The 12,089-nt window shown below is 37.6% G+C and overlaps 1 protein-coding gene across 2 annotated transcripts; it reads right to left on the reverse strand.

The window, feature by feature from the left end:
- Positions 1 to 399: 399 nt before the first annotated feature.
- LOC104088393 (uncharacterized) lies at positions 400 to 11,287 on the reverse strand. Of its 2 annotated transcripts, none has more exons than XM_070181522.1 (8): positions 11,130 to 11,287; positions 10,568 to 10,978; positions 9,495 to 9,864; positions 7,574 to 8,988; positions 6,663 to 6,776; positions 3,787 to 3,941; positions 3,060 to 3,171; positions 400 to 684 (listed from the first exon to the last, which is right to left on the reverse strand). In XM_070181522.1, exons 2-7 carry the CDS (start codon positions 10,952 to 10,954, stop codon positions 3,123 to 3,125), a joined length of 2,490 nt encoding a protein of 829 aa, XP_070037623.1. In that variant the 5' UTR covers positions 10,955 to 10,978; positions 11,130 to 11,287; the 3' UTR covers positions 400 to 684; positions 3,060 to 3,122. The 2 variants fall into 2 exon arrangements, with proteins under 2 accessions (XP_070037623.1, XP_018623640.1); XM_018768124.3 differs by having other exon boundaries at positions 7,574 to 9,006.
- Between the last annotated feature and the right edge of the window lie 802 nt (positions 11,288 to 12,089).

Below are 12,089 nucleotides of genomic sequence, written 5' to 3' on the forward strand. Positions count from 1 at the left end.
ATAACTCTTAGCCCATGAATGGGGCAACTGGATTTCAAATAAGATTACAACCAGGTTTGTTAACAAGCCAAAATTAACAACTCAATTTATTCCATTATACATTTCACAACTAAGAAACTAGCCAACCTTCAAAAGTCACATCATCCTCAACATTTCAGCTCAAATAAAAAAGAATCGAACAGCTCAGTCAAAATGCTCGCTACTTATATTGAGCAGATTGCATCCCCACGTTGAAAGGAATTACCTTAGTCAGGGATAATAACACAAAGTGCAAGAAAACAACTATCATTGAGGCCAACTAACAATTTCTTCCGGATGTGTTGAGAAGAAGAAATCTGTTTAGCAACGAATGCATTCGGGTAGGAAAATGCAGGGACAGACAACTGAGAAGAAGAATGCTAAGCGAAGGCCGAAAAGCAATGTAACTTTTATTTCATAATTTTCTGAACCAACAATATACAAACTATTGCTCTCTTAGGGTGGCTGTTACCATAGATCAAATCTAGACTTGTTTGCAGCCTCTTCAATGGTTATAACTTGAGGGAGAAAAAAAAAGGAAACTGGGACCTTGACAGCTATAACTATCGAAAGAATGATACAGATCAAAACAAAAGCTACATGTTGTAAAGTGTAAACCATCAAAGACTTCCTCCAGAATGCTCGAGGGGCCAGTGCTTCAATAAGCTGCATGTTTGGAGAGAATAAGATGCAAGTCAAAGTCATAAACAAACACAAGGAGACTGAACTACTATAAGAAAAATATCTTTACAATAGCTTATGTAATGATTAAGAGCTTTACTTTTCAGGGAAAAAAGATTTCTTCATGTTGTTCCCTCATTTCCCTCTTCTTTCCCAGGTTTAGCACCTTGCACACAATTTCAGTTTATGCAATTTTTTAGCAATGGGAGGCTCAAGTTTGGACCATCAACCATGACGATAGCTTCACAGGACGTTAAAGAGGCTCGATAACTGACAGGTTAATGGAGGTAAGCGCAAGTTCGTGGAAAGCTTTCAGCCAGAGGAGTTCAGCACACTTACAGCACTCCCCCGTCCCCAATAACGCCTTAAATTTCCTTTTATGATGTCCTATAAACGAATCACTTACAGCCAAAAGGGGAAAAAACTAAAGTACAATCTTCAAAACACTTTCTTTTTACAAGGACAACCTTCAAGATACTTCCAATATCTTTTATTAGAAAAGTTAGATGGGAGCCACTTTTTTGGGGAAGGTAACAGCGATGAGAGCCACTTTTATAGCACAAGTAGTTCAAATTCTCCAAGATAATTGACTATCTCGGTTTAAACGTACCCAATTAGAATAACATGATCTGTCAATCCAAAAGTGAACATCGTTGACTCCACTCATTGATTAGATTTATGCTCTATTTAAACGGAAAAGGGCCAAAAACACCCTTCAACTATTCGAAATATACCAGTTTTACTTTCCGTTAGATTTTGATACCAATTAAGTCTTTGCCGTCTAAATTTTGGACCACATTTGCCCTAAAACTAACAGCTGTCTACATAAGCTGCCTGGGTGGGAAGAAAAAACCACTAACCTATTTAACCCGACCCAACTAACAGATTAACCGACCCAACAAACCGATTAACCCACAGAATTGAGAGTTACACTATACTAATTACACTTAAATAGTTGTATGCCCTTTTATTATCCTTTTCTTTCTTTTTTCTCCATCTCTCTCTTTCTTCGTTCTCCTTCCTCAACCCTCTCTTTCCTGAAAGACCCATTTCAAGACCTTCCTTTTCAGCAAAAGCCAAAATATCATCATACAAAATTGATCCAAAATGCACTGTTATGAATCAAATTCCAAAAACCAAGAAGTGTAAAACACCAATTAAGTTTTTGATTAAGAAAATTGGGCTTAGATAAAAATGAAGGATCTTGACCGAAATCCATGGAGGACACCAGAGAAGTTTTTCGACAAGTTTTCGGAAGCCAATTTCTTGTTTTTCCACAAAACCAGTTTATCGATTAAGAAAATTGGGCTCTGATTCGTTTTTTGGCTTTTTGTTTTGTGAGGTTTGCAGATTCCTAATTTTTTTCCAAATGTTACTCGCTCATGCTTCTGGAAGCTTTTTAATTCTTTCATTTTTGCTTCATGATGTTTGTAGATTTTTTCCAAATTTTTCTTGCTGATACTCGTGGAAGCTTTTTGAGTCTTTCATGGTAGAAGAGTGACAAGGGAAACGTGGGGTGGAGAAGAAAGAAAAGTAGGGTGGGGAGGGAAGAAGGGTGGGGTAGGATTATTATGTTTCCACCTGGTTGTCTAACTCAACAAAAGAAATATTATTTTATGTGGGTTTATGTATAGGACGTGGAATCCGTTAGTTTTAAGGGGTAGAAGTGGTCTAAAATTTAGATGGCAACGACTTGATTGGTACCAAAATGTAACGGAGGGTAAACATGGTCTATATCGAATAGTTGAAGGGTAATTTTGGCCATTTACCGTTATTTAAGTGTGAAAGAAGTTGCAGCATCCAGTAAATGAGACAATAGACAAACTCTGGGAAAGAGTAACATAAAAGTTCATATGCACGACACTAAAATGGAAGCAAATAAGTAATACTACCTTATAAGTGAAAGAGAAAAGATTGCTACAGCTGAAACAAGTGACCGAGTGAAAGATAGATGAAAATAACACCTAGTTGGAATAAATCAAATATGAAAAGCAAAAAAACAATATAGTCAGGTGGAGACCATTTTTTTTCATTGAAAATGAATGGAGAAGATACAAGTATCCAAAATAAGCCTTAATTGTACGGAAGTAGTTTCCAATTATTTGAAGTTACTTATTTTTTGTCACACAAAAGGAATGATGTATGTTAAAATTGAGGCAGAAACCAAACTTCCAATTCAGAAATGGCATTGAGCTTTATTACTTGATAAAACAAAATGGAAGTGAGGTTTAACCCCACTTCATTGAGCCCACACAAGCACCAATAAAAGGAGGTTGTAGAAAAGCAGAAGGGGGATAATGACACACTACTAACATTCTGAACAGATTAAAAGAGCTAGGAACTCAGAAATGGATCTGTACCTAATCAGAGAGAAGAGCCAAGAAACAGTGGCAACATACAGAAGATCGCCATCTAACCCTAAATCAACAGGAAACGTCACGGAATAGCCCTTTCGATTCATCATAAATCCATCTGCATCAATAAATTTTGATTAAATTACTTACCAAAAAAGGGGGGAAATCAGCAACGTAAACTGAAATTTAGAGCTATTAATGTGAAAGCTGGGATCCCCAATTTGTCTCTGCATTTAGCTAATCAATTGTACACAAGTCACAAGAGGATAAAAGTAAGTTCCTTGAACTATTTTGTCTCTGCATTTAGAAGAACATGTCTCTATTTTTGATGTTTTAGATTCCTTGTGAGAAGACCAAGGATTAGGAGTCTTTTTCCTTCCTATATGTAATTAAGGGTGACTCCACAGTTTTTGTGTAGTCTTTATATTAATATTCAATATGTTACCATCTCAACAAAAAAAAAATCATGTTCCAGCATTTTAAGGGGATCTCTTCTGCATCACCATTAATCAGCATTGAATATGAATTTTTACTGAATCATCACCAAGTGAAACCATGAATTAGAGTTAAGTTTGCCCATGCTCCATTTAGAGTTTAGACTAAACAACGTACAGTGACTCCTGCCAGATCAAAGTAAAAGCAAAAAGGAGAATCATCTATATCATGCACTATCCATAATGAATTGTTCCATATCAACCAACAAGAGGTGCAAAAGCAGATCTAATCAACATACTTGCATATGTAGAGAGGCCGTAATCCACCATTAGACCTTGTTTCTAGGCGAGATACCCTCTCTCTTTCTTCATTAAACTTGCTCGAAGGAAGTACTTCGCACGGACCTTCTATCTGGCCAGCCATCACAGTGCTACTACAATTAGACAAATAAACCTGTGGAAGAAAAAGCAATGATGTAAAGGAATCTTATTATCTTATAGCATGCAACTCTATCGGTACATGCTAAAGTAGAAAATAGATAGCTTTTTTCTTTTTGCGGGGTGGGTAAGCAAATATGCGATCCATTTTCCACAAGATCTTATAGCTCTATCAACAAATTAATTGGAGTCTAAAGGAAGATCCTCTGCTACCAATTAAACAGCTGCTTTAAATAGTGTAACATGAAATATAGGACTAACGTTTTTCTTTTATGGAATGACAAACATAAAAGTAATCCACCAGGTGAGATTATAACTTCAAACGAAATAACTTCAATCTAACCCAAATTGCAACTTCACCCATAAGGAAGAACGAAATACTGTCTATATGACGTTTTGGAATGTGCTAAACCTCACAGATACATTACTTGATAAAAAGTTCACAACTTTCAAGATATCAAATTCATTTACGTATTTAAATTTTAAAATTTTGATGGGACTTTTTCCCCCAAACTAACTTTTCAACCAGTACTTCATTATTTTCTTCCACACAATAATAAATATAATTCAAATTAAATTTCAAGCTAAGTATCCAATCAAACACCGTCATATAAAATGTAACGAGGAGAGTACTAAGCTTTATTCTATGAGATTAACTCACTTTCCCAAATAATAGAACCCAAAAGCTCAAGTGTTTTAGCATCTTAGCATTGCCACTTACAACACTAGATTCTTGATAGGAAAAAGTCTAAAGCACAAGGATAGGTTAGAAATATCAATTTGGACCCTAAATGAGACTTTCCTAGATGACAAAACCCAAAAGCGCAATTATTTTAGTAGCTCGGCATCTTAACATTGTCACTTAGGCATGGTTCCTTGATAAAACACAAGATTCTTGAAAGGAAGATATATGTAAAAGCGCAAATAGATTAGAGCTCATTTGAACTCTAAATTTTCAAAGTTACGTTAGGATGATTGAAGTCCCACCTGATCATACAATTGTCTACAAAAGGAATTAAAAAAACAAATAGAAATGTCAAATATATTTGTCACCATTGAAAATTAAAACGTTAACTGAAAAGAGATTAATTTGGATCTGAAGCTCATGCCATAGAAACCCCCAAGTCCTTAATTAACTAATTTAAATAAAATCGAGCATTACTTTGATTCCCTTTCTTTCCTTATCAGAAAAAATACTACCAAGCATTATAAGTTTGTAAAAATTCTCCAAATTGACTGAAACAGTAGGTCCACAATCCAAGTACACAAATCTCATTCTTCTCCATCACTTGGGATCAAAACAGGTAGTGCAAAACTTTTTTATATAAGTTATGGGTAGTACAGAAATGTTCACTGATTTTCACACTCCCCACCTTCCAAAGGTTTTTTATATAAGTTATGGGTAGTACAGAAATGTTCACTGATTTTCACACTCCCCACCTTCCAAAGAAACCTATAGAGAGGCAAAACGCAGCAAAGTGATACCCAAGGAGAAGCGGTGCAGATTTCCCACTGGGAGGGAGATGGAAGATGGGAGGGACCTTTTTGAGACGGAAGAAGGGAGAGACCTTAATAAAACAAAATCAATTCGCCTCCTTGCTAGATAAATTGACCGAGGGTGTGTCTGGTATGTTAGAAAATGTTTTCCTTGGAAATGTTTTGCTGGAAAATGAGTAATTTTATCACTTATTTTCCCATGTTTAGTTGGTGAGTGAAAAAGTGTTCCGGAAAATATTTTTCAGTATTTGGTTAGCGAGTAGTTGTTGTTGTTGGTTAGCGAGTAGAATATATTTGCAAAAAATATATATAATTTAGGCAAACACTATAGGGTAGCGGTGGAGGGGGAGTTGGGGCGGGGCGGGGTGAGGGGCTGGGGTGAACGGGGGAGGGGTGGGGGTGGGGGTGGAACTGGTGAGGACATGGGGAATAGGGTGTGGAAAATTGAAAAAGGATTGGAAAAAGTTCTCCCTCCTTTTGGCGGGGAAAACATTTCTTCCAATTGGAGGAAAATGAGTTCATGAGAAAAATATTTTCCAAAACATTTGATCTAACCAAACATGGGAAAATTGGAAAACATAACATTTTCTGAAAAATGTTTTCCTTCATATCAAACACACCCTGAAACAGCACGTCAAAGATCCAAGTACACAAAACTCATTCTCCTCCATCACTTGGGACCAAAAACAGGTAGAAAATACTTTTATGTAAGCAATGAGTAGTAGGAGACACCTAAATTCCCCACTGGAAGGGAGATGGATGACGGGAGACGCCTAAATTAACACAAAAGCAAATCCGACTCCTTGCTATTGATAATGGAGGTCTACGAAACACAGATATTATATTTTAATTGGTGTTATCATATTTGTTCCATATAAGAAAAAGCAGGAGTCAATACATTCTTGAATCCTGGAAAATATTGGTCCAAGAAATTTGAAATTTGGGGTCCAATTAGAAATTTCTGCTTTTTATCAAGGTAAATGCAAACCTTACTCAAGAGCAACCCCTTTTAAGGGCCAAAATAAAGATACAAAAGAGAAAAGAAAACAAAGCCATGGCAAATATACACACTTCACAAATTGACCCCCAAAAGCAAATAAAGTCCCAACAAATTGGCCTAACTCATCTTCCCTTCTTCTTTTGGATCATAAAAAACGAAGCGGCACTTGGCTTTTTCCTTTCTTCAAAAAAATAAGATCAATGGAAGCTATGAGAGCAGCCCACAGCATAAGTTATTTACCTCATTGCTTTCCAAGCTACATGGGCGGCCAACGCCCTGTGGCAAGTCCCTTGGGAAGTAACACCGATTGACAGTAACCCATTTCTTTCCTGCTTTTATATCCTCCCACATAGCCTGGAAGGAATGGAAAAAGGTTTCTCCATGTGAACATCAAGGATACATATGAAAAGAGAGTGTTTATATGCTAGCAAGAATACCAAAGAAGTGAATTTGTAAGCAAGTACTGCCATAGACATCCATTTTATTGCTAGGAGTAAAACATTCCCTCCATTGCCCACTGGGAAAATAGTATTGCAAGAATCATAGCTGGTCCAAACATTTTAACTTTAGGAAAGAAGATCCCAGATTGACGCCACCACTCACGTGAATATATACATAAGCAAGGTATCTTTTGTGTATGCATGCATGACTGTAAATTTGCATCTATTCAAGGGCACTACGCCAACTTGGAGGCAAAAACAGGAAAACTTGCATTCAATAAATTAACATGCACAAATCAATGACAAAGTTCCATGAGGTGGCTTCAGATGCCACAGGTTACAGTCTCATTGGTGAACCTAGTCCATCCAGAATTTGGAGCAGTGATAACTCCATGCAGAGATAGGAACGATAATAAAGGGTAGCCCGGTGCACTAAGCTCCCGTCATGAGTGGGTTTGGGGGAAGGCCGGACCATATTGGGTCTATTGCACATAACCTTAACTTGCATTTCTGCAAGAGGTTGTTTCCACGGCTTAAACCCGTGACCTCCAAGTCACATGCGGCAGCAACTCTTGACATTGCACCAAGGCTCCCCTTCAAAGATAGTAACAACAATGCTCAGTACATTTTTACTTGAAAAGGACATAATATTGCAAACAATAACTTTTTTATAGGGAGATCGGTTAAAATTTAATGAACTCAAATCCTTACCACAAGCTTTGAAGGAATCAATCTCTCATCCTCAAACCGAATAAGAGCATATTCCTGAACATTGTATATGAACCCATTATGGCGACAAGATTGGTAATAATGTTTCTCATCTGCAACTTGAAGCACATTGCCAATCCAATCAACGGTATGAAAGAGGTCCGATGTAGAGCTAACACATTCAGTATCCCCATTACTGGCAATAGGAGTTTCGTCAGGATTTGTCCGTCCACCACCTTGATCTTCTCGTTTACATTCATCACTTGAACTATTAGCTAAACTTGCTCTAGCACTAGATTCCTTGGAATCACTAACCATGGACTGACTACCAGGAAACTGCTGGGAAGGTATCTCTATAGTATTTGCTAGTCGTGCATGGTCATTGGCCTGTAGGTGATTGAAGGGTTGTGAGAGATCACATGACTTGGAAACTGTTTCGCATTTTGCAGGAGGCAGAGTTTTCACCTCAACCACCTTCTCTTCCAAAGATCTATGAACCAATGGGTGAGCAGGAGGAGAGAGACAGTTATCACTGGAAGATACTGATAAATTATTTAAACAGTTTCCGGAAGTCAAATTAGTTGAATAGGTTGCGGAAGAAACTTTACTCTCCATATTTCCTTTAATGGACATATAATCAGCTCCCCCTATTCTTTTGTCATTTTCCATCTTTGGCCCAGATGGTAGATGGTTAAGATTATTTGTTATACCAATGGTAGTGGAATTCTGCAATGTAACATTTCCATTCCCCATAATGTTCAACTGACTAACCTTCTCTTTCGGACCAAAGCCTTTTCTATCTGGAGATGATTGAACCCCAGCTGCAATTGTAGGCATTTTAGAGGCGTTGATGTTCCGCATCACACGGCCATATTTAGGGGGCAGAGGCTTGCCATTGGTTATCGCCAAGCACTTTCCACAATGCCATTCCCCTCTAGGAATACTTTTTTGATTTGTTGTTTGAAGACATTTTAAGTGATAGCCTTTTTCACAAGCATCACAGACAAGTACATTGTCAACCTCATTTGTTGTTGACCTGCACATTTGGCAAGTCAAAGTCTTATTCATGTAATCACGGGATGGTGCAGTCCATGCAAGCCGCTCGGGAAGCAGGGGTTGTAAAAACTTCTGAACAAGCTTGCCAATCTCAGAATGAGTATTGCTCGGAGGAGGAGCCTGAATAGTGCTTGCGCCTTGTAAATGAGGGTATACGCTTGGTACATTTCCAGTTGTGCTCTGAGTAATAAATCGCCTAGATATTGTTTGTGGTACCATCGTTGACCTAACCTCAGCACCTCCCTCAACTTTAATAGTTGCATGTGGCGTCACCTTGTTATCTGCCCCAAGTTTTACTGAAGAAACTGATGCAGGTTGCACCGACCAAGTTGGAGTTCTGACAGTTGAATGATTGCCAGTAGCTGCTACATACCAATAAGCTTCAGAGGGTTCAGAATGAAAAGCCAATAGAAGGTCAAAATTCAAAGGAAAGCATTCACGAAGACAAAATGCTGGCAAAGCCAACTCCCATGTTGCATGACCAGAAAACTAGGTCTGTATATGTATTATTGAAAAGAAAAGGCGAACAGGTAGATTAGTTAGAGTAGAACGAAGGATGACCTAAGCTTCTAACAGAATGGTACTCAAAGGAGAACTCTGAACCTAGACGATAACCATGCTGATAATTAAGCATGTTCAACCTAATAATTCACCTAGCACTCTTTCTTACTTATTTGAAGCTAGAAGATGTTAAAGTGAAGCAATTGTACAATCTACACAAGCTATCCTCCATTCCTAACCTACACGTCATTTGGACAAGTTCCCCCTTTTTCTCGACAAGTCGGTAAAGCTCCGCATTGAAGGAATCACTTAACAAACTAGGATCCTAAAGAACCTTGAACATTTTAGATGAACACATATACGTTACCTTGAACTTGCAAAGTATGGGAAGATCCACTTGGTCGTCCATCCATTCGGAAATGTGGTCTTCCAACTCCGGGAGGTGCTGGTGAAGAAGAATCCCTTGCAAGATTACCAGAGACCACTCCATCGGAGATTGAAGGCCTGACCTCACTGGTAGGCAGCTGATAGGGTAAAGATGCAGAACTTACAGGAGTTCCATGTCCCAAAGATGAAACAGGTTGGAAGCTTCCTGATGAATTTACCGTTTGACTTGGTTGAGGAAACATTTTAGTTTGTGATGCATTATGGCTTTCAGCTGCTGTACCCACTGCAGTTTGAGACCTTTGAGATGAATAGCTGGCAGAAGGTAGAGAAAATTCCTGTGTCTTTTCCATCTAAAAGCAGAAAGGAAAAAGATAAAAATGGAACTGGGTTAGACATACAAGAGGCAACTCAACAGGCTATCTTGACTTCATTTGGTTGTCTAGAAGCAGTATACTTGCTCCTCGTCAGATCCAATACTCCTAGCTGGCTACATTTTACAGCCGAAGGGCAACAAATTAACCAGAAAAAATCTACATGCACTTGATCTAACAATTATCCTTCAAAACTCAAATGCTAAAGACCTCCAAGCTTCAAATATGATCTTTTCGGGTGACCAAACACGAGCTATAAGTTCTTTTAGAATTTGTCTCATAAGACAATCATCCTCAAACAAGCAAACAATGCAAGCCACACTAAATGGCTAATACAATTTTTCCCATACGACAATCACCCTCAAACAAGCAAACAATGCAAACCAAACTAAAAGGCCAAATCAGTGGACGAACAAAAATTGTAACAAGGTAATTCAGAAAACATAACACTAAAAGTTTTCTTTATATAAAGGGGATTCAACAAGTTATATATACAAAAGAAAAAATGTCTTTTTACCAATATCGCAGTACAATTATCCGGCAAAGGAGATTGAATTGAACCCCTTTTTACCAGAAATAATTCAGCCACTGGCTAAATCCCGCGTATACAATAAATATATCATTCTTTTTTTTAGTGCCATGACTCAAATTGCAAGTGGAAAGCAAACATAACCTTTTATACCTTTCTTTTGGCGAGGAGTAGCTTCTCAGCAATAGATATTTTGGGAGGCCAAATTCCTAAACTCTGTTCCTTCAGCTTATTAAGCCCAAGATCCTCAATAACACCTCCAAAAGCATCACTCGGAAACACATCCTTGGGCCCAAATTTCAAGCACACCTCAGCCAATCTGTCCCTGGCCTCTGCCGCCATCTCCTTCTCAGCAGCAGTGGGACCCCTACTTCCCCTCATCTTCCCTAAAGCAGAGAGTACAAGCACCATCTCAGCCACTTCCTTCACATTCCTAATCATCATCATTCCCCGCCGCGCCTTCTTAGAAACCGGGATTTCGAATCCTCGATCGTCCGCTGGCCTTTTCTGATCAGATTCAATCCCAGCCGTTGAATCCATAGGGAAAGAATTTGAACGTGAGAACTGCGAGAAAGAGAGAAGTAAGAAGCCATGGAAAGGAACGAGGAGAGAATCAGAAACCCTAGAGAGAAGGGGAGAGAAATAGAGACTATATAACGTTAGAGAAATTTGAAAAAAATGGGGGATTAATAAGTAGGAAGAGTTAAAAATATACCTTATTAGCGGGTAATTGAGTCCCACTAACTGTTAGTGTGATGTAATTCGTTGTAAATGTATCAAAAACCCGCAGCTGAAAAACTTGCGTTTTTGCGCTTTAGAGAGAGAAACGTAGAGAGAGGCAAAGGAGAAGCCCGGGTTTTTGTAGTATATTACGAGTGATTGCACCGGTTTGGGCCAATCCTCTGCGAGTTTTTTTGATATTTTCTAAGAAATTTTGGACCTAAAATTAAAAACTCAAATCATAGCCAGGAGAGTGAAATGTAATATCCAGTAATTTATTATGTCAAAAACAATAAATCATTGGATTATTAATTATTACCAGCAAAAATAGGAGTATTAATTATTATAATTGTTACACGTAATGATGTCAAAAATATAGTCATTCAACATTATTATTCGTGAACAACGCATTTGTAGGTGAAATAAATATTTTGTGTTCATGAAAAAAAATTACATAATGTGAAAAAAAATAAGATAATGTTGAATAACCTCAATAGATTTCAATTAAATTACCATAAAAACGAGTGTTTATTGTCTATTAATATTAAGCAAAGTTTACTCGTAATATAAAACTATATGTTTGATGTTTTCGCTGAAATTACAAAATACTCTAAAATGCTAGTACTTGATAAAGGTTTTATTGGATTGTAAGAGTAACTCATTGCATTCACGACTTCATACTGCTAAAGTTTAATATGTACTTTGATTTATCCATTTCCCCTTTCAAATTAAAATAGTTCCATGAGAATGAACATTTATTTAAAACTATACAGCAACAAAACAAAAGTCAAATTGAATTTTGAATATAATGTTACGAAAAAATGCAATAAATATGAGGCCACTTATTTTACTATTCGTGGTAGAACATTTACTTGCACGCATGAAAACGAAAAAGCATTTTCTAAAAGAAATTTCATATCGTTGATTTGCTATAAAATCGGTCTTCATCCCAAAA

The sequence above is a fragment of the Nicotiana tomentosiformis genome, chromosome 7 (genome assembly GCF_000390325.3).
Source record: "Nicotiana tomentosiformis chromosome 7, ASM39032v3, whole genome shotgun sequence".
NCBI classification, from domain to species: domain Eukaryota; kingdom Viridiplantae; phylum Streptophyta; class Magnoliopsida; order Solanales; family Solanaceae; genus Nicotiana; species Nicotiana tomentosiformis.